This window comes from Delphinapterus leucas, chromosome 14 (assembly GCF_059928025.1).
Source record: "Delphinapterus leucas isolate spDelLeu-1000000601 "Yukka" chromosome 14, BTC_Dleu_Yukka2, whole genome shotgun sequence".
Lineage (NCBI taxonomy): Eukaryota > Metazoa > Chordata > Mammalia > Artiodactyla > Monodontidae > Delphinapterus > Delphinapterus leucas.
In genome coordinates, this window is record NC_143142.1 from 46,947,868 (window position 1) to 46,971,386 (window position 23,519).

General features: G+C 35.8%; 1 protein-coding gene across 3 annotated transcripts in view; it reads left to right on the forward strand.

Moving 5' to 3' along the window:
• The window catches only part of RNF138 (ring finger protein 138), a 44,574-nt gene that overhangs the window by 11,983 nt on the left and 9,072 nt on the right, over positions 1-23,519 (forward strand). For all 3 annotated transcript variants that reach the window (XM_089895061.1, XM_022586913.3, XM_022586914.2), the window contains 4 exons: positions 7,872-8,037; positions 9,785-9,900; positions 21,906-21,962; positions 22,801-22,912. In XM_089895061.1, the coding sequence (XP_089751187.1) occupies positions 7,872-8,037; positions 9,785-9,900; positions 21,906-21,962; positions 22,801-22,912 (451 nt within the window). The remainder of the gene's footprint in view (positions 1-7,871; positions 8,038-9,784; positions 9,901-21,905; positions 21,963-22,800; positions 22,913-23,519) is intronic.

Consider the following 23,519-nt stretch of genomic DNA (forward strand, 5'->3'; position numbering starts at 1 on the left):
CTCTCACTGTTCTGGCCTCTCCAGTTGCGGAGCACAGGCTCTGGATGTGCAGTCCCAGCCGCTCTGTGGCATGTGGGATCTTCCCAGACCGGGGCACGAACCCGTGTCCCCTGCATCGGCAGGCGGACTCCCAACCACTTCGCCACCGGGGAAGCCCTTTTTTCCAGTCTTTGGATTGTCTTTTTATCTACTTAACAATCTTTTTTGCCCAGCAAACATTTAAAAATTTTTATGAAGTCCACTTTGTCAGTTTTTCCTTTTATGGAATGTGTTTTTAACATTAAGTCTAAGAACTCTGTGTAGCTCTGTATTGTGAATATTTTCTATTTTTTCTCAAAGTTTTATAGTTTAATGTTTCACATTTAACTCTGCATATTGGTTTCCTAGGGCCACTGTAACAAATTACCACAAACTTGGTGGCTTAAAACAACATAAATTAATCTTTTCACAGTTCTAGAGGCTAGAAGTTTGAAATCAATTTCAGTGGACCAAAATCAAGGTGTTGGCAGGGCCTCGAGGAGCTGGGGGCACATCACTCCAGTCTTTGCCTCCATCTCAATATGGCTTCTCCTGTGTGTTTTTGTCAGATCTCCCTTTGCCTCTCTTATAAAGACACTTGTGGTGACATTTAGGACCCGCCTGGATAATTCCAGCTAATTTCCTCATCCCCAAATCTTTAACAATAATCAGATCTGTTACAATATGAGGTGATATTAACTTGTTCTGGGAATTAGGAAGTGAATGTATCTTTGGATGGCCATTACCCAGTTTACTATAGTCTATGATCTGTATTGAGTTAATTTTTTTTTTTTTTTTTTACGGTACGTGGGCCTCTCACTGCTGTGGCCTCTCCTGTTGCGGAGCACAGGCTCCGGACACGCAGGCTCAGCGGCCATGGCTCACGGGCCTAGCTGCTCCGCGGCATGTGGGATCTTCCTGGACCAGGGCACGAAGCCGTGTCCCCTGCATCGGCAGGCGGACTCTCATCCACTGCGCCACCAGGGAAGCCCCCTCTGCCTTTTTTTTTTTTTAACAGAAATGGTAGCATAGTATATATATAAATTGTATTCATATTTGCTTAAAGTATTTCCCTTAGGGAATATAAAACATAAATAAAGCTAAAATATTTTTTAACAATTATTGTAATGAGTAGTGTGTATTTTTTTCAGGCTAAGTTAAAACTTTTAAACGTGAATGCGTCTGTAATCTATATAGAGTATTCTTTTGGATGTGTACATTTGAGTGTTGTGCCCCAACCCTGTTTTTCCCATGAGCTCTGTGGTTTTTATTGGATGATTTTGCATAGTGCAGTGACTTCTAGGAATGTGTGTGACACTTTACAGCAGAACTGAGTCTTTCAGAGAGCTTTTCTGAGTCCTTATATTTCTATGTCAGCTAAAAGAAAGCTGGTATAGAAATATTAATATCAGACCATTTAATTCAGATAGCATTACAAAAAAGAAAGTCATTTCATGTGGATAAAAGGAATAATCATGAACTTTTTTGCAGCTACCAACATAACTTTAGATGAAAACTGACAGAATTGTTGGGAGGAATTGACAGACCCACAGTTTTTTGTCCTTTCAGGAGGAACTGATTTTCACTGAAAATCACATAATGAAGAACACCTTTAAAATAGGAAGAGAATTTGGATGTTGAAAGCACATGATCATTTCAATAGATGCTAAAAGCATTTAATAGAGTTCAGCCTTTCATTATAAAATGTCATAGCAAATTAGGAATAGGATGGAACTTACTTTTATTCTAATTAAGGGTAGCTTCTCTAAAATCTATAGTAAATGTACTGAATAGTAGACCCTATGTGCTTTTCTAGTCAAGAACTAGACAAGGGTATTTATATCCTCCCTACCATTTAACATTGTATTTCAGGCTTTAGGCAATTCAGTGAGAAAAGAAGAAATAAGGTATACAAAGATGGAAAAAGAGATAAAATTGTCATAATTTGTAGATGATAAAACTACATCTAAAACCTAAGAGAAACAACTAACTAACAAATGATTAGAACTAATAAGAATGCACAAAGAGGTTTCTGGATATAAGAACAAGAGACAAAAGTCGGTAACATTTTTTTATACCAACAGTAATCAGATAAAAAATTAATAGAAAGAATCCTATTTATAATGCAACAAAAACTATAAATAGTTTATAAATAATTAGACTGTTTATTATAATCTAGTAATAATGTCAAGACTTCTGTAGGGAAAGTTGAAAAACTACTGAAAAGCATAAGAAATCTGAATAGGTGGAGAGACATGACATGTTTATGGGTAGAACCATTCAATAAAATTAAGATGCCAGTTCTCCCTCAGATGATTCTAAAAAAGCTAATGCAATTCCAATAAAGTCTCAACATCATTGTTTTGGTAGAACTTGAAAAACTGATTAAAAAGTCATAATGATGTGTTAATGACCATGAATAACTGAGAAAATTTGGAAAAAGTAGAACGTAGAGATAGAACCAACCCTGCTAGATACCGTGACGTAGTATTATGAAGTTATAGTAATTAAAATGGTATGGTATTAATTCAGCAGTAGATAAATGATCAGTAGGACATATACTAGAGAGCCCAGAAATAGTTCCATACATGTATTAGAACTCTGATAGATATGACATGGCAAATCAATGGGGAAAAGATGGCTTATTCAGTAGAATGGTATTTGGATAATGGCTTTGCATATGAAATCTCTATTGTTTACTGTACATAGAGGTATTTTTAGGTGAATTAAAAACTTAAATGTGATAAGCAAAACTTAAACTTCTTAGAAGGCAATGTAGGGAAATATCCCTGATCTTGAGAAGGGGAAGGCTTAAGACTATGAGCACAAACCGTAATTTTAGGAAAAGGTGATGAATTTAGACTATATTAAAAATTAAAAATTTTCCATATCAAAAGACCACAAACAAGGTTAGAAACAAGTGATAACAGACTCAACAGTGATAACATTCTGTTGTTATACAAGATTATATCAGAACGGATTGGTTTATATGTATTTTTTTCCCCTGCACATTGATGTTTTGAGCCATTAGCAAATGGTTACATTAGCTGAAGAGAAGTACACTAAAACTCAGTTGAATATAACAAGCCACAGAATTGTACACTACTGTACGAAACGCACAACCTACATTTTTTTCTTGGTTCGGTTTGGCCATGAGATCTCTCTGGAATTTATCAGCTTTAATCACTCCTTTCTAACCCCTTACCTCTTTTTTTTAAGCTTTAGAGTAAAATGTTTATTAAGAACTTAAATGTCTTTTAAAATGTGTTAGTATTTTTATTAGGATTGTTTGTTTTTTTTTGTGGTACGCGGGCCTCTTACTGTCGTGGACTCTCCCGCTGCGGACCACAGGCTCAGGACGCGCAGGCTCAGCGGCCATCACGGGTCTAGCTGCTCTGTGGCATGTGGGATTTTCCCGGACCGGGGCACGAACCCGTGTCCCCTGCATCGGCAGGCGTACTCTCAACCACTGCGCCACCAGGGAAGCCTTGTTTGGGTTTTTGTTAGTTCTCTGGTGACAGTGTTCTACGAGTAGTTAGTCTACCCCAACCATTTTTCCCCCACAAGCCCTGTAAGTTTTAGTGTGCAGTTTTGCAGAATGTGTCGTTTCTCAGTATTGTATTTATTGCATTATCAGAAATGCCTAGGGTTCAAAAAGCAAATAGTTTAGTAGCCAGAAGATGAAATTCTAGGTTATAAGTCACTTTCCCTCAGAACTTTGAACACATCATTCTATTGTTTTGTCATCTGTTTGTTATTGCTGATGAGTTTGAAGCTAATCTGATTCTCTTTCCTTAGTACGTGATCTGTTTTTTATTCCCTCTCTGGAAGCTATTAGAAGTTGAAAAAATAATTATTTAAGATTTTCTAGTGATCCAGATGAAAATCTTTCAGAAGTTCATTGTACTGGTCATTTGGTTGTCTCTTATTTTGCAGACGTATTTTTTTAGCTCTGGAAATTTCCTAGCGATTTTTTTTTTTTGGTTTGTTTTTAAGCCCAGTTAGAAGATTAATTTAGCTATTTTTATAACAGTTTAAACATATTTACCCTTGTTTTTACTCCTAATTGAAAAAAATTAAGTGTAGTATTCCTAACAGAAAAGTGCCCCATCATAAAAGTCAGCTCAGTGAATTTTTTTCAAACTGAGCACACCTATGTGTTCAACACCCATACCAAGCAATAGAACTCCAGAACTCCATTACCAGCATTTCAGAAACCCCTCAATTCTCCAAGGAGTGTATCCCACTTCTTCCAGGACACCACTATTTTGACTTTTAACAATATAGTTTTACCTGCTCTTTGATCTTTATAAAAATAGAATCATACACCATTGTAGGGCAATTATACTCCAATAAAGATGTAAAAAAAAAAAAAGAATCATGCAGCTTGTAGTCTTTTGCGTTTGGCTTCCAAAGCTTAACATTATACATCCAAATTCATTCTTATTACAGTATACTATAGTTTTAATTTTGTGGATATGCTGTCATTGTTTATGCATTTTTCTGTTGATGGGCATTTGTATGGTTTTCAGCTTTCAGCTATTACAAATAGTGTGGCAATGAACTTTCTAGGAAATTTCTTCTGATGAGATATGCAAGTCAGTTGGGTATATACTTTGGAGTGGAATTACTGGGCTATATTAGCTACTGCCAAATGGTTGTATTAATTTTCAAAATGGTTGTATCAGTTTATACTTTTATAGCATTGAATGCAAGTTTAGGTTGGTTTCACATCCTCCTCAACACTTGGTATTTTCCACCTTTTTCATTTTGGTCATTCTGGTGGGTATGTAGTGTTATCATATACTATTTTAGGTATTGAATAAGTGGGCTTTGAAAGTTTGGTTTATTTTATCCACTCCCCCTAAATACAGCTTATGTTTGTACACCCAGGTTTCAAAAAATCTTTTAATATTCTGTGTTTATATTTTACTTGTAATTGTTAAATTAGCCAGCATATTGACTAATTTACCTGCTAATAGTTACTAACTTGCTTCATTTCGTTCACTCAAGCTCCATCAATTTTATGCATGGTTATCTCTGTGTAATGAATTTTGTTGGTGTGAACTTTGTTGACAGTTTCAATTTTTATTTAAAGAGGAAGGTTTAGCTTAATAGTTTGGTGATAGTTTTACCTTTATCTCTTTAATTACTGTTTTCTCTTTGGTAGTTTATTAGATTTGGCTTCTATAACATTATTTACTCTTGGTTCTTCTGTTTCTTTGAACCTTCCTTTAATGTTTATATCTCTCTAGATTGTTTCTTTAGTGTTCTTCTTACCTTATCTGCTCTCCATATTCTTCCCCCCAATTTTCAGATCCATTTTTCCACTTGTTTGCTGGATAACACGCATTGAGCTTTTTGTAGGTACTTTATTTTTTTAATACATTTTTGATTGATTGATTGATTGATGGCTGTGTTGGGTCATTGTTGCTGCGCTTGGGCTTTCCCTAGTTGTGGCGAGCGGGGGCCAGTCCTTGTTGTGGTGCGCAGGCTTCTCCCGTTGCGGAGCACAGGCTCCAGGCGCACAGGCTTCAGTAGTTGTGGCGCATGTGCCTAGCTGCTCCTCGGCATGTGGGATCCTCCCAGACCAGGGCTTGAACCTGTGTCCCCTGCATTGACAGGCAGATTCTTAACCACTGTGCCAGAAGGGAAGCCCTGTAGGTACTTTAAACTTGCGTTTTTCTGTCAAACCAACTCTTCTAGGATTTTTCAGTTTGGTTAATACAGTCACCTTTTACTCAGTCTTCTAAATTAGAAATGCTTTTCTTTCTCATTCTCTCACAAGTAATTGTCAAAAAATTATATTTTATTTTTTAACCTAGGATGCCCCCTTCATACACAGTCATAGACATTGAGAACTATGTCTCTAAAATAGAGACCCTCTGTCCCTCCTTCCTACTCCTGCCTTAATGTAGACCGTATCATGATCTAGACTATTGTTCCAGTTAGTCTTGTGGGGTTTTTTGTCTGACTCTCCTTTCTTCTTTTTTTCCTTTTTACAGTCCCCCTGATTAAAGAATGCAAACACTGAGTGAAACAAAGAATTTAAATTAAAAATGTATTACTCAAAATTTATAAAACATATATATAAACAGAATTTCAGTTTTTAATTTAAACAATTAAACTTAAAAATGATGGTCTTTGTAACTTTGTGGTATTTATACTTGTGAAGTTATTAAAGCTCAAAATGGCATTCAGAGTTTTGGGACACCCTCACTAAGGATTTTGTTAAGTATTGACAAATTGCTATTCAGAAATGTAGAGCACGGGGCTTCCCTGGTGGTGCAGTGGTTGAGAGTCTGCCTGCTAATGCAGGGGACGCGGGTTCGAGCCCTGGTCTGGGAGGATCCCACATGCCACAGAGTGGCTGGGCCCGTGGGCCACAACTACTGAGCCTGCGCGTCTGGAGCCTGTGCTCCGCAACAAGAGAGGCTGCTATAGTGAGAGGCCCACGCACCGCGATGAAGAGTGGCCCCCGCTTGCCACAACTGGAGAAGGCCCTCGCACAGAAATGAAGACCCAGCACAGCCCAAAATAAATAAATTAATTAAAAAAAAAAAAAGAAATGTGGAGCACTCATTTCTTTACGTCTCCTTTAACACTGGATATTATTATTTTTTTAAACTAGTGTTTTGACAACTGAAAAATGTATTTTTGTCTTGTTTACTTTGCATTTCTTTGACTCCTGGTTATGATGAATATTTTCCACCTTTTAAAGTATTGGTGATCACTTCTAATGCTACCTTAGTGATAGTAGCTACTATTTATCAAGCACTTTGCTGACTCAAAAATAACTGTCTTGAGCATTTTATTACATTACCTATCTTAATCCTGTGAACAACCCTATCAAGTGTAGATGCTTACTGTATGTGTGAGGAAACTGATTTTAAAGAAGAGTGAGTTGCTTAGCGCATGGTTAGTAAACTCAGTGTGATCTTTTATCACACTATTACCTTGCAACTTTTTTGTTAGTATAGATGTGGAAGATTAGTATATTTGTATTTATAGGGGGTTGAATTAAATGTATAATTATTCTAGAGCCCAGGTACAGATGGCTGTGATTTTTTTTTTTTTTTTTTTTGCGGTACGCGGGCCTCTCACTGTTGTGGCCTCTCCCGTTGCGGAGCACAGGCTCCGGATGCGCAGGCTCAGCAGCCATGGCTCATGGGCCCAGCTGCTCCGCGGCATCTTCCCGGACCGGGGCACGAACCCGTGTCCCCTGCATTGGCAGGCGGACTCTCAACCACTGCGCCACCAGGGAAGCCCAGGATTCTTAAGTATTTCTCAAATTATGTTCCATTGCACACTGTTGTGGGAATTTTCATATATCCTGACCACAGAAGTTTGGGCAACACTTGGTTTCCTTAGCAGAGAAACCTTAATAACTTTGAATAATCCTTGAATTTCCGAAATCGGTTTCTGTAGGAGACCTATTCATATCTTGTAGAACAACATCTTGAAGTACATCAGTTTGAGACAAAGCTGATGTGTGGTCCATTCTCTCATTTTGTAAGGGGAGGAAATGGAGATCCATTGTGGTTAAGTGTGTTGCCTGAAAATCACACAGCTGCTAAACAACACAGGATAAGATGCAGTTTTCCTTTGTACCATGCTTCCCCTGATAATGTTATATAATATTTATTTTTCCTGTATTATGTTAAAAGTAGTTTCTTTAGTATTCCCATCTAGTCCAGACATTAGTCTTACACTTATACAGTTTTTAAAAATTCTAGATTTATGTACATACAAATAGCCTAGCATGATTACATACCCATTACTGCTGTGTTTAATTATCGAAATGAAAAGAGTACTTTTTTCTGTAGTTAACCTGTCACAAATGTTTGGTTTAGTTTCTGTAGAAAATGTTTCCTGACTGCAATGAGAGAAAGCGGAATACATTGTCCCCTGTGTCGTGGAAATGTGACTAGAAGAGAAAGAGCATGTCCTGAACGGGCCTTAGACCTTGAAAATATCATGAGGAGGTTTTCTGGTAGCTGCAGATGCTGTGCAAAACAGGTAGAGTAAATGTGACATAGTTCTTTGAAAGTCAAGTTTCTACTCTGAAATTTCTGTTTGACTTGTCTTGGTGGGTACTGTTTTGAAGAGAAATTATTTAGGTTGAGAATTGGGTAGAAAAGGCCAGAAAAGCTGTGGGTGTAGATCTTATTAGATTATAAACTTACTGAGAACAGAGACCGAAAGATAGATACAGTCTCTGAATTTGCCGTAATTTTTAGCCGTAATTTTTAGTAATTTTATTTTTTCAAAATAAACACTCGTTGATTACCTGCTAAATGAACTGAATGAACAGACTGGCATTTAACTCATTGAAGCCTCATTCTGGTACAGATTCAGCCCTTGAATAGTTTTTCTGGTGGTAGTATCATTATTGCAATTTTGCAGGTAGAAATGGGCCAAATGGATTTATGTAGTCAAGGGGGAACTCTCTAGCTGCCCACTGTACTTGGATGTTTATGTGTTTATCTAAGAAATCACAAAATACTTGGCAGAAGACTTTGCCTTTTAAGGAACAGGTGTAAAAAATCAGGTATTGGCGAATAACTGGCATTAATTCTCCAGTCTGGATTTTATTCTACCGTTTGGAGAGGGATTGAAATGGTGAGAGGTGGTTAGGCTTTTAGTATATTCGTTTATTATGGATTTATCACAACCACTTTTTCAAACAGCTAATAAAGTCAGTGAGCAAAAAAACCAGTTGCTGTTTCATGCATTCACACAAGACATATCTGCTTTTCCATGTCTTTGAGGGAGGTGTTAACTGACAGGGCAATGAAGTGAAGCTGGAAAATACACTTGAGAGATTTCTGGCTCTACTCAGAGAGAAACTGAAAAATGTTCCAAGTGTTAACTTGGGAACTTAGTTTTTTAAAGCACTTTCTAACTCTGCCAGGTTGCAGTAGTTAAAGAAATAAAAAGATGCCCAGTGCTATGAGGCAACCTCTTAATACTTTTAATATTATTTTTTGTCTATTAGTGGTATTTTTTTTCAGGTGTAAAATTATTTGTTAATTTTTATGGTGAGTTTACAGACAGTTGGACTCATCTCCATTGTCTCTGAATCTAATGGAGAGAAACTTACTGCTTATTTTCAGCTCCTACTTAAGAATTAAATCATTTACTTAAAACAAAGACCTCTTGTTTAAATGGAATATTTTGTTATCTATTTCTGCCTTGTTTTTTTCCTTCTTGTTGGCAATATCTCAAGTCTTATGAGTTCCTTTTTATATTAAAAGTCACATTACATTAAACATTTTTTAAATGTTTTATTATGGTAAAATATATAACGTAAAACGTACCTTTTTTTAGTTTTATTTTATTTTTTTTATAAGTGAAAGATTGTGGTAAACTTTTTTTATACAATAAATGTCCATTTGGTAAGAAAACATGATATGTATATACATACACACAATCTGTATGAGGCATCAAATGAACAATTAGAGTGCAGTATCATGAATGGTAAGGTAGAAAACGTACCATTTTTAAGTGTACAATACAGTGGTATTAAGTACATTCATAACATTGTATAGCAATCACCACTATCTATTTCCAGAATTTTTTCATCATCCCAAACAGAAACTCTGTACCTGTTAAATTGTAACTTGCTGTTCCCCCACCCCCACCCCGACCCCTCTAGTAACCTGTATTCTACTTTATCTCTGAATTCTGTTCTACCTCATATAAATGGAATCACATTATATTTGTTCTTTTGAAAGTCACATTACATTTAATCAATAATTTACAGATTAAATTCTATCGCATGAGACATCATTACAAATCTTGTAAGAAGTACCAAGATGAATATGGTGTTTCTTCTGTCATTCCAAACTTTCAGATCTCTCAAGATTCAGTAGGGAACAGGTAAGCAATATTTACTCTTATAGTTTTTATTTTTATAGTTAAAATGGAAATTTTGCAGAGACTGTATAAAGTGTTTTTGTGTATGTGTGGGTGTTTGTGTTTTTAAAGTAAATTGCCTTTGTCCTCATAAGTTTGTTTGATGCATGTAAAATGACATCTGGGAGATTGACTTTATGCTAGACTTAAGCTTATGTTATGTAAAAATCATTCTAAGAAACTTTACATGTCTGAATAAAAAGTAGATCTGTGAATTGAATGTTTTCTTTTGCAACTGAAATTACTTGAAAGCTAGAGAAAATCCCTTTCAGTAATGTATTTGCAAACTAGAATCCTTTTACTCTCTAAGAATAGAATTGTTTGAAATTTTTATTTTGATAAAATGTCATGTAAAAGTGAGATTTGGTACGATTAAATTTGTAGTTTTATTTTAGTCTCAATTCTTTTAAAGCTAGGTTTTGGCTTGATTTGTATCTTATTGTCTCAGGTTTATGTACATTAAACATTTTTATGAAATGTATTTTATGAATAAGAATGGCCAGAATGCACATGTGTGGTTTAAAAAATAGTGACAAAACAAATACCTAAGCCGGGTCAAAAATTATAACATTTTTCAGGACCTTGTTTTTTTAAAAATAAATTTATTTTATTTATTTATTTATTTTTGGCTGTGTTTGTTGCTGCACACGGGCTTTCTCTAGTTGCTGTGAATGGGGGCTGCTGTTTGTTGCAGTGCGTAGGCTTCTCATTGTGGTGGCTTCTTTTGTTGTGGAGCACGGGCTCTAGGCGCGTGGGCTTCAGTAGTTGTGGCATGCGGGCTCAGTAGTTGTGGCTCACAGGCTCTAGAGCACAGGCTCAGTAGTTGTGGTGCACGGACTTAGTTGCTCTGCGGCCTATGGAATCTTCCCAGACCAGGGATCGAACCCATGTCCCCTGCATCGTCAGGCGGATTCTCAACCACTGTGCCACCAGGGAAGCTCCTTTCAGGACCTTAGAATCTCCTTGTGAGCCCATGCCAATTTGAACCCCATACTCCCAGAGGTAACCACTATCCTCTTTTTTGGGTTGTTCATTCTTTTGCTTTTCTTTATAGTATTACCACCCACGCATGTATCTCTAAACAATGAAGTGCTTAATTTTTAAAAACTCAGTAGCAAGCACACACCATTCTGTAAAGAAAGGCAGTATTGGCAGCATTATAGAAAGGCTCCCAGGAGGCGATATGTTAAGCAGAGTCTTTAAGATTTTATTTTAGTAGCATTTCACTTCACATGTTGCTAATTTTCAGTAATTTAACCACTCTTAGAAGCACTTACACTGTAGTAAGGCTTCTTCTCAACTCCTTAGTTGAAACTGTTCAGGTAAAGGTCTTTAGTAATTTTCTTATTTCCTGCTCTTTTAGGTTCTCGTTTTACTTGACTCAGTGTCATTGGATGAAATTGGTCACTCTTATTTTGTGATTTTTAAAAAAATCCCCTTCGGTTCATCCTTTTTGGTTTTTTTATTTCTGTACTTCTGCTGTATTGAAATTACTCAACAATTTGTTATTAACCCAGTAGATTATTCTTAAGTGCAGGGATGGTGTTTGTCTTGTTCAACAATGTGTCTCTAGTTCTTAGCAAAGTTCCTAGTATATATGATTTGCACAGTCACTGCTTGTTAAATGACTCAGTTTTCTTCTCATGAGACATGCCTTCTTCCCTCTTACCCCCCAGATCTAATTGGTTATAGGTACTATTGATTTCTAATAGCAGTATTCCTCATCTGTGCTTTTCTTCTGCCCCTGTTGTCACTTCCACAGCTCAAGTCCCCATCATCTCTCACTTGAACTGTTGTAGTATTCTTTTAGTTGGTGGTCCTCCTTTAATCTGTCCTGTATACGATTGCCAAAGTGATATTTCAGAAGTGCAACTCTGACCTCTTTCTCCTTGTCCTTGTACCTACACTTCTGTACCTTGTCAGTGACTTCCTGTGGCCCCATAGCTGTGTTTCTCCTCCTGGGTTCCATGGCCCAGTAAGGGCTCTGTGAACTGCTTAAACTGCCAGTTTTTTGTGTGTACTATGTGTGCATTTTTCTGGAGAGAGAATGTCAGGATTCTCAAGGGGTTCCATGATCTAATTCAACAACTAGCTTAATAAGACAAAATCCCTATTCTAAAGCCCTTTCTGATCTGGCACTTACCTTTCCGTTTAGCCTTTGTCTTTCTTGGCTACCCATATTGCATAATATGCCTTAGCCATGTTGAATTATTCCCACTGTATCCTGGCCATCCTTGAGAAGCAATATAACTTAGTCATTAAACATGAAGGCTTGGAGCCAGACTGCTGGGTACGAGGCTCTGTCATTTACTAATTGTATGACTTTGGCAAGAAACTGTACCTCAGTTTTCTCATCTGTTTAAAAAGGTAGTGGTGATACTATTAAACACCGCATTGGTGGGAGTCAATAAGTAGGTTAATAGAAGTAAAACATATTGAATAGCACCTTACTTGGTGAATGTTTGGGGATTTTTTGTTTGCTTTGTTGGTTTTTTTTTTTTTTTTTCCGGCTGTGCAGCGCATCTTGCGGAATCTTAGTTTCCTGACCAGGGACTGAACCCATGCCCTCGGCAGTGAAAGCACAGAATCCTAACCGCTGGACTGCCAGGGAATTTCCTAAATGTTAGTTTTTAATTATCATCATCATCACCATCACTCCCTCACCTCCATACTTTCCCCACCATTCTAACCCACACTTTGCCAGCCAGTGGACTTTTTCTTCTCTTTGAAGACTTAGACCAAGTGTTAGATACTCTGAAGTCTTTCCTGTTTACTTGTCTGTTTTTTTTATCTAGTAGATGGGCTTCCTAGTCTTATTCATGTTTATATCCTATGCAAAATTCTAGTTGCAATGGAAAAATTCAGTTTGTATATGAATTTCTGGTAAGGAAATTGTTGAAGGAAGGAAAAGATTTTTTAAAAAATGGTAGGAAATATAAGAAGCCAGAATGTATAGTCAGGGTCCTGGGAGGAAACAGATAATTATACTCAAATTAGATAATTTGAGGGGAATTTAGTGAAGGACTATTCTTTAATTTTTTATTTTTGTGTGTGAAGGGACTATTTGTAAGGAGTAGAGTATTGGGTGCACTACGTAAGCAGGGTATAGGAAGTCACAAGGAATAGTCATGTACTCCGGGTCTACTGAAAGCAGGGGAGGGGAGAAAGTAGACACCAGAATTGGAGAAAGAAAGCTATTTGGAGAGGGCAGTTGGAGAGGGATGCAACCAGTCAAGGCAGTTTTGCTGGGAAGGAGTCTGGAAAATAGGTATCCTAACCTTCCTCTTGTTCTTCCTCCAAATCTCCTGCTGGGCTGAACCCATTTGGGAAGCAGAGAAGGGAACCTGTTAATGCAGGTTAGTTTCTCAGTACAAAGAGCATGGTGAAAAATGGAGGAGAGAAGATCTAGAGGGGCAAAAAATATACCCAGCACATAGGATTTCAGTTATTAGCCGAACATATTGTAATACTCTGTACACTGTGCTTCACAGCTTCCAAGTAGTACAAAGAGGAAGACATCCACTATGTTATTAATAGTGTCTATGATATTGTAGACATTCACAGAAAGACAAGATGAAAAGGCAGAGGACTATGTACCAGATGAAGGAACAAGATAAAACCCCAGAAAAACAGCTAAGTGAAGTGGAGATAGGCAACCTTCCAGAAAAAGAATTCAGAATAATGATAGTGAAGATGATCCAGGACCTCGGATAAACAATGGAGGCAAAGATCGAGAAGATGAAAGAAATGTTTAACAAAGATCTAGAAGAATTAAAGAACAAACAGAGATGAACAGTACAATAACTGAAATGAAAAATACACTAGAAGGAATCAACAGCAGAATAACTGAGGCAGAAGAACAGATAAGTGACCTGGAGGACAGAATGGTGGAATTCACTGCTGCAGAACAGAAGAAAAAAGAATGAAAAGAAATGAAGACATCCTAAGAGACCTCTGGGACAACATTATACGCAACAACATTCACATTATAGGGGTCCCAGAAGGAGAAGAGAGAGAGAAAGGACCTGAGAAAATATTTGAAGAGATTATAGTCAAAAACTTCCCTAACATGGGAAAGGAAATAGCCACCCAAGACCAGGAAGCGCAGAGAGTCCCATACAGGATAAACCCAAGGAGAAACACGCCAAGACACATAGTAATCAAATTGGCAAAAATTAAAGACAAAGAAAAATTATTGAAAGCAGTAAGGGAAAAATAACGAATAACATACAAAGGAACTCCCATAAGGTTAACAGCTGATTTCTCAGCAAAAACTGTACTAGCCAGAAGGGAGTGGCATGATATACTTAAAGTAATGAAAGGGAAGAACCTACAACCAAGATTACTCTACCTGGCAAGGATCTCATTCAGATTCGATGGAGAAATCAAAAGCTCTACAGACAAGCAAAAGCTAAGAGAATTCAGCACAACCAAACCAGCTCTACAACAAATGCTAAAGGAACTTCTGTAAGTGGGAAACACAAGAGAAGAAAAGGACCTACAAAAACAAACCCAAAGCAATTAAGAAAAATGGTAATAGGAACATACATATCAATAATTACCTTAAGCGTGAATGGATTAAATGCTCCAACCAAAAGACACAGGCTTGCTGAATGGATACAAAAACAAGACCCATATATATGCTGTCTTCAAGAGACCCACTTCAGACCTAGGGACACATACAGACTGAGAGTGAGGGGATGGAAAAAGATATTCCATGCAAAGGGAAATCAAAAGAAAGCTGGAGTAGCAATACTCATATCAGATAAAATAGACTTTAAAATAAAGAATGTTACAAGAGACAAGGAAGGACACTACATAATGATCAAGGGATCAATCCAAGAAGAAGGTATAACAATTATATATGCACCCAACATAGGAGCACCTCGATACATAAGGGAACTGCTAACAGCTCTAAAAGAGGAAATCGACAGTAAGACAATAATAGTGGGGGACTTTAACACCTCACTTACACCAATGGACAGATCATCCAAACAGAAAATTAATAAGGAAACACAAGCTTTAAAGGACACACTCGACCAGATAGATTTAATTGATATTTATAGGACATTCCATCCAAAAATAGCAGATTACACTTCTCAAGTGCTCATGGAACATTCTGCAGGATAGATCACATCTTGGGTCACAAATCAAGCCTCAGTAAATTTAAGATTGAAATCATATCAAGCATCTTTTCCGACAACAACGCCATGAGATTAGAAATCAATTACAGGGAAAAAAATGTAAAAAACACAAACACATGGAGGCTAAACGATACGTTACTAAATAACCAAGAGATCACTAAAGAAATGAAAGAGGAAATCAAAAAATACCTAGAGACAAATGACAGTGAAAAGACGACGATCCAAAACCTATGGGATGCAGCAAAAGCAGTTCTAAGAGGGAAGTTTATAGCTATACAAGCCTACCTCAAGAAACAAGAAAAATCTCAAATAAATAATCTAACCTTACACCTAAAGGAACTAGAGAAAGAACAACCAAAACCCAAAGTTAGCAGAAGGAAAGAAATCATAAAGATCAGATCAGAAATGAATGAAATAGAAACAAAACATTAGCAAAGATCAATAAAACTAAAAGCTAGTTCTTTGAGAAGATAAACAAAATTGATAAGCATTAGCCAGACTCATCAAGAAAAAGAGGGAGAGGACTCAATAAAATTAGAAATGAAAAAGGAGAAGTTACAACAGACACCACAGAAATGCAAAGCATCCTAAGAGACTACTACAAGCAACTCTATGCCAATAAAATGGACAACCTGGAAGAAATGGACAAATTTTTTGAGAGGTATAACCTTCCAAGACTGAACCAGGATGAAATAGAAAATATGAACAGACCAATCACAAGTAACGAAATTGAAACTGTGATTAAAAATCTTCCGACAAACAAAAGTCCAGGACCAGATGGCTTCACAGGTGAATTCTATCAAACATTTAGAGAAGAGCTAACACGCATCCTTCTCAAGCTCTTCCAAAAAATTACAGAGGAAGGAACACTCCCAAACTCATTGTATGATACCACCATCACCCTGATACCAAAACCAGACAAAGATACTACAAAGAAAATTACAGACCGACATCACTGATACCACAGAAATTGAGACACAGATATAGAGAACAAATGTATCGACACCAAGGGCTGAAAGCGGCAGGGGGGGTGGGGGTGTGGGTGTGATGAATTGGGCGATTGGGATTGACATGTGTATAAAATGGATGACTAATAAGAACTGCTGTATAAAAAATAAATTAAAAAATAAAGGTTTCATAAAAAAAATAAGTCTATGATATTTGAAACCAAATAGTTCTTAATGAGAAAGACAGCTTTTCCTGATAATAAAAGAGATTATACTGAAGTGCTTTGCCCATAGGTCCTCAAAAGAAGAAACTAACATAGTTTAAAAAATATTCAAAATAAACCCTTAGATCATTTAATCAATTCAGCATACATTTATTGTACCTTCTGAACTACTGGGCACACTACATGTTATTGAATATGCAGGGATGGATAAAACAGACATAATCTGCCTTTCCATCTGTGTAAGCAGTATAACTTCCAGTCGAGTCATCCAAAATAAACCAACACACGTTTCAGCCAGATCAGTCAGGGTAAAACTATTTACCATAAAGTAATAAATGTTGGTGAATGTTTAACAAAATTATTGCATTCGTATGGGGTAGTTTCTTATAATAATTATGTAGCAGTGCTAGTTATTTTACTAATGCCATTTCTAGTTCATAACATAAAATTCTGTTTTAACATGTAGGACTGTATCTTTCTGTTTTCTTTAGCTACTAGAAAGAGAGGGAGGATGCATGTAATCATTAGATACCAGCACACATTTCTATTTTATCTTCCTTGGAATTATTTGGTCTGTTTGCAGGTTTTTCCAACTAATCTTAACTCTTTGTAAACATTAATAACTGGATGTCAGTAAACCTATAACAGTTTAGTCCAAATACAACACTTCACAAAGACTGAAAGAATGAAATTTGCAAACAATTTTATGTTTATAACAGATTTCTCTCCAAGGTGTTGAACATTTTCAGTAGCTAAGTAACTATTAAGGAATCTGGTACAAGTATGAGATAAAATTTCCTTTTCCTTATTTATAGGCATTCATGATATATTCTGGATAATAATTCTTTATTACATGCAATACAAATATATTTACATTTTTTTCCAAAGAATTAAAAAAATTTTTTTTGCTGTTTTCTGAAACGTGTAAGCATAGAACTGGAGATTTTTCTTCACATTTTAAAGACTGGAAATGAGGTACTCTAGTATTTTGAAAACTGCCTTAGGTAATACCACAATTTAATTTAGCATAAAATGGCATAGTCATGCATAGGTTTTTTGGGTTTTTTTCTCACCCCTTTTTTTATTATGATAAGAATATTTTACATGAGGTCTACTCTCTTAACAGATTTTTAAGTGTACAGTATAGTATTGTTATATACAGTATAGGCACAGTGTTGTACAGCAGATCTCTAGAACTTACCTTGCATAACTGAAATTTGTACATGTTGATTAGAAACTCTCATATCCCCGTCCTGTAGCTCCTGTTAGCCACCATTCTATTCTTGGCTTCTTTGAGTTTGAGTATTTTAGATACCTCATATAAGTGGAATCATGCAGTATTTGTCCTGTGACTGGCTTGTTTAACTTAGCATAATGGTCTCAAGGTTTATTTATGTTGTCACAGTTGCAGGACTTTCTTTTCTTTTAAAATTGAATAATATTCCGTTGCATGTATATGCCGCATTTTCTTTATCCATTCATATCTTTTTTCTTTATCCATTCACAAGATTGTTTCTATATCTTGGCTATTGTGAATAGCGCTGCAGTGAACTTGGGAGTGCTGTTTCTTCAAGATTCTGATTCCAGTTCTTTTTGATAAATACCCTGAAGTGGGATTGCTGGATCATATGGTAGTTCTACTTTTTATTTTTTTGAGGAACTTCACTGTAACTGTTTTCCATAGCAGCTGCACCATTTTGCATTCTCACCAACAGTGTACAAAGGTTCCAGTTTCTCCACATCCTCACCAACACTTGTTGTCTTTTGTTTTTTTGATAATAGCTATCATAACAGCTATGAGGTGATATTTTATTGTGGTTTTGATTTGTATTTCCCTTATGATTAGTGGCATTGAGAATCTTTTCATATACGTGTTGGCCATTTGTATGTCATCTTTGGAGAAATGTCTATTCGTATTTTTAGCCCATTCTGTAATTGGGTCATTAGTTTCTTTGCTGTTGAGTTGTAGGAGTTCCTTATGTATTTTGGAGATTAACCCTCTGTCAGATATGTGGTTTCGAGATACTTTCCCCCATTACATATGTTGCCTTTCACTCTGTTGTTTCCTTTGCTATGCAGAAGCTTTTTAGTTTAATGCAGTCCCACTTGTCTGTTATGGCTTGCAAATATTTTTGATCAGTCTTTGGCTAGTCTTATTGTGTCTTTTGACATACATAAGTATTATATTTATACTTTTATATATATTATATTTATTTTCTTTATGTTTTTTGCTTTTTGTGTCATGCTTGAGAAATCCTTTCCCACAGCATAAAGTTATAGAAGATATTTTCTTCTTTAACATTTTAAAGCTGTGCTTTTCACATTTATTTTGGGTGTATAACATGAGGTTGGAAAAATTTTCCCCAAGTGATAACCATTTGTCCCAGTACCATTCATTGAGGAGTCCATTCTTTCCCCACTGATTTATAATGCCATTTTGGTCCTACACATCTCTATTCTGTTCTGTTGCTTCGTTTATTCCTCTAATACCATGCTATCTTAATTACTGTGGCTTTAACAATAGGTCTTAAGATCATGTAGGGAAAGTTCTCCCTTTTGTTTTACCTAGAAAATTGTTTCTGTTATTCTTGGTCCTTTGCTATTCCATATGAATTTTAGGATCAGACTTGAGTTTTCTAAAAATTCCTGTAGAGATTTTGATCGGAAGCATTATAAAGGTTGAATTTATTGAAATCATAGATTAATTTGGAGAGAATTGACATCATATGATACTCATTTTTCCCACCCAGTTTCCCACCTGTTTATCTCTTCCATTAAAAAAAAAATGCAGTAAAAGAAGTCCATTTAGAGCACACATAAATATGTTCTAGTATATCTTTTCCTAGTAAAACCTTAGTGTTTTTTTTTTCGGTACGTGGGCCTCACACTGTTGTGGCCTCTCCCGTTGCGGAGCACAGGCTCCGGACGTGCAGGCCCAGCAGCCATGGCTCACGGGCCCAGCTGCTCCGCGGCACGTGGGATCTTCCCGGACCGGGGCACGAACCCGTGTCCCCAGCATCGGCCGGCAGACTCTCAACCACTGCGCCACCAGGGAAGCCCCTAAAACCTTACAGTTTTTGTTGCTGTACAAATGGATCTTTTTTCCTGTTTTATAATCTAAGTGGTTATTACTAGTGAGTAGGAATATTAAGGATTTTTATGTTAATCTTTCATTTAGCAGCTTTGCTGATTTATTAGTTCTAATAGTTTTAAATAATTTACCTGTAGATTCTTTTGGATTTATTACGTAGAAAATTATTTGGTTTGTCAATGCAATTTTGTCTCTTACTGCTTCATTTTGTACTTGATTTATTGCATTAACTAGGGCCTCTATCCAGTATTAAATAGAAGGCACCTGTTTTTCCTTGATTTTAGTGGGAATGCATCTAAAATTTTATTATTATGGGTGGTGTTCACTACAGTTTTTTAACATATTCTTTATCTGTTCTATGATGCTATCATCCTGAATTTAAGATTTCTCCATTGAATGGTTCTTACTCAAATCAGAATCTTGTATGCAGTTAAAAAAATGTATACATCTGACTTCATTCCCAGATACTCTGCTATCTAGAGTTTAGGGATTTGTACTTTTAAAAGCATTGTGGGTGATCAGAGGTTTTTTTGTTTTTGTTTCCATTCTGGAGGTTGAATTTTAGTGAATGGTTTCTACATCAGATGAAATAAATGATCATATGTTTTTTAAATTGATAGTATGGTTGTCAGTAATAGATTTTCTATTGTTGAACTCATTCATACATTTCTAGAATAAATGAGTAGGCTCCCAGTAATAGCCCTGGGCATGATACAGGATGATCAGGAAGGACTAGAATGATGATAACAATAATAATGGAAAATAGAGAATTGTAAAAGTAGGTGGAAAGGAGAAAACATTTAAAAAGGGCATTAACTTTGATATTAAAATGCTTTAAATCAGGAGTTTTGTGATTGCATACCCCACCAGTGAAAAAAATTGAGCATGTACTCTGAGTATGTGTGTGTTTATTTTAAAACTATGCATGTGTTTTATAGTACTGATACTTTACGCATAACACATGCAAAATTTAAGTGAGATAAAGATGAAAAAGTTACTTTAAAAATAAGTTTGCTTTATTTAATGGTATAAAATATTTTCATTCTTAAAGTTTTATTACTGTTTTTATTGAAAACAATATGGTTGACTATGATTTCTAAAATTTCTTAAAATCTTGGTTTAATACAGTGACAGTAATTTAAAGATTTCGATTAAATTCACTTTACTTTGATACTTGGTCTTGATGACTATCATGGCTGAAAAGATACCTACAACACACAATACAGATCCAAATGGAAGAGTATGTCATAGGTTGAGACTCCTATATTTTTCAGTCCCATTTGGTAAATATTAAAAGGGCTTTTGAAATTTTCCATACTCTCTGATTATGTTATAGTTGTTCTTACAAACGAATCGGAAGTTTTTATATTTTATTAGGGCATGTTCAAAACCCAATGATTATCTTTATTTGGAAGATTTAAAAACAGTTTAGAAAAATCTGTTACCAAGTTTAAATGTATAGTTATGAGATTTTAAAAAAATAGGTGACATACTGTTTTTGGTAAAGTCATAACATCCCTTTAACACATGCACTCTCCGTAGTTTGAATTTATTTTGAAAAGCAGTTTTTAGTCTCCACATTGTTAGAATCTGCAGAGACAGATTAATAACTGCTAAAAAGATGCAAAATAGTGGTTTAATAGTATCCTATTTGGGCAGGGAAGCTTTCTTGCAGAGAATGTGTGTGGAGACACAACAGTATTTTCACAGAAGGGAAATGACTGTCGTTGGAGAACATCTGTTAGGTAGATGAAACAGTATTGCTTGTCCTTTTGTAAAAGAAAACTGAAAAGTCAGTTTTCTAAGTTTCACAACAGTTTTTTTTGTCCACTACCTATCTCATTTTTATTTTAATGTTTCTGCTATTGAAAGGCCTTGTTTTTATAAAATTGACTACATTGATGAAATTCTGTAATGCATGACTGACAATCCTCATATGGAATGCCCACTTTTCTCTCAGGATTTCTCTGATACTGCATAAGACACATGACTCTGGCATGGGGTCCCAGTGAGGACATCAAGTTATTCTGTATATTAAATGTTGGAAAGCCTAGTTCCTTTTTGGAAAATATAAACATAATGAACATTCAAATATTTTTTCTTAACCTACTCCATTTAGGAGTTGTAGCATCATTTTGGATGCTACAACCTTAAACTATATCCTAGTTACAAGTCAAGAAGTTCACAAATTCTTGATTCTACCCCAGCATTCAAAAACTAACTAGTCCAGGTAGAGGTAGGGGAGTCTCTTAATTTGAAAGTCTAAAGGACCTGGGGAAATGTTCATGCTATGGATTTAAGACAATTCTGCAAAATACTATATACTCTATACTTTTGTAACTATGCCTAAATTAATTTTTAAAGGACCTCATAAGCAGTCTTCTTATCAGAATTTATTTGAAAAGTAATTAATGCCATAATTATATCATAGTTCAGAACTATTTGAAGTTCAGGCTTTTCAAACAAATTCAGACTGGTTGTCTTCATTAGCAGTTAATGAATCTGTGTTGTGCTTTATTACTTGAAGTATTAACTTCTCCCCCTCCCCCCCATGCTTCTTAAGTAATAGGAGTGAAACATCCACATCTGATAACACAGAAGCGTATCAAGAGAATACAAGGTAAGCTTTTGAATTTCTATTATTTTAGTAAATAATACCTATCACTTTGTAATAATGGATTTTTAAATTAAAAAAATTTAAATTCAGTTAAATCATCAGACATAATGCATAAGTTAGCAGTTTAGAAATAAATGATGCAGTTGCTTTTACAGGTCACATTAAATTAGAAGCGTGTAGCTCTCCTCTTTCACTGTGGTCAGATTTCTTCCATGCATAATTTAGGCAGAGTTGTCAATACTGAACTGTCCCTTGCTGAAATTGAGATATTAAAACCCAGTGATGCCTGATCCTCAAAATATTTTGAAATGTTGATCATTCTCATGGCTGATGCTTTTGTTTTTCTCTTTTCCTATGAATTTTGTATGTTAGAGTCTTAGAACTAGGATAAATTAAAGATACACCATATGGATGTAAGTCTTTTAAAAGTTTTAATTTCCTAGATATGGTGTTTCCATACTGGGACACCATGGGATATTTAGAATTTTCAAGGGACATACAGTGACATCTATTAGTTACAGGAATGACTAAATTAAGTTGTTTGAATCTAACTACTTTAATAAATGAGACAGCTAGGTTTGTTATTTTTGTTTAGGCCTCTTGTAGAGGCACCATGAAAAAATTTCCTAGACACTAAGGGTACTGTAAACTGAGATTGTTTAGGAATATCTATTGTAGATTATTTATTGAAAACATAGTTTTTTAAAAGTGAGACAATCTTTGATTAGTCTATAATTATAACTTTTAAAGAAAGAAATAATAATTGGTCAAAAAATAGGAGCTCATCATTTTTACGTTATGATTTCAAATTCAGTATGCTGCATTTAAAATTGTTTTATAGTTCTTCTGGGCATCCCACCTTTAAGTGTCCCTTGTGTCAAGAATCAAATTTTACCAGACAGCGTTTACTGGATCACTGTAATAGTAATCATCTATTTCAGATAGTTCCTGTGGTAAGTATGTATGTTTAAGACAGTCTTCTGTTTAAGGTATGCTGTCCCATTTATTTCACTTCATTTGTACAAGGGAAAGTGGTTACTTTAAATTTTGCGGGGCATTGTCAGTAAGGTATATTTTGTCAACAAAGGATTGATGACTGTGAAGCAAAATGAGATATTTAAAATCCCAGTAACTAACTTATAAAAAGATGTATGCTTAATTGTGAGGGTAAAGTACAAAAATAGCCTGGAAAAGAGTGAAATAAGGAAAGGTGAACTGAGGACTCATTACCAAGCAGTAGCATTGTAAACTGTATCCTTGCAGAATGTAGTATATGAGTGCATAAAGCAAGAAAGGAAAAGAATCATACTTTATTTCTGATGCATACATATCTTTTTTTTTTTTACATCTTTATTGGAGTATAATTGCTTTACAGTGGTGTGTTAACTTCTGATTTATAACAAACTGAATCAGTTATACATATACATATTTTCCCATATCTCTTCCCTCTTGTGTCTCCCTCCCTCCCACCCTCCCTATCCCACCCCTCTAGGTGGTCACAAAGCACCGAGCTGATCTCCCTGTGCTAGGTGGCTGCTTCCCACTAGCTATCTATTTTAC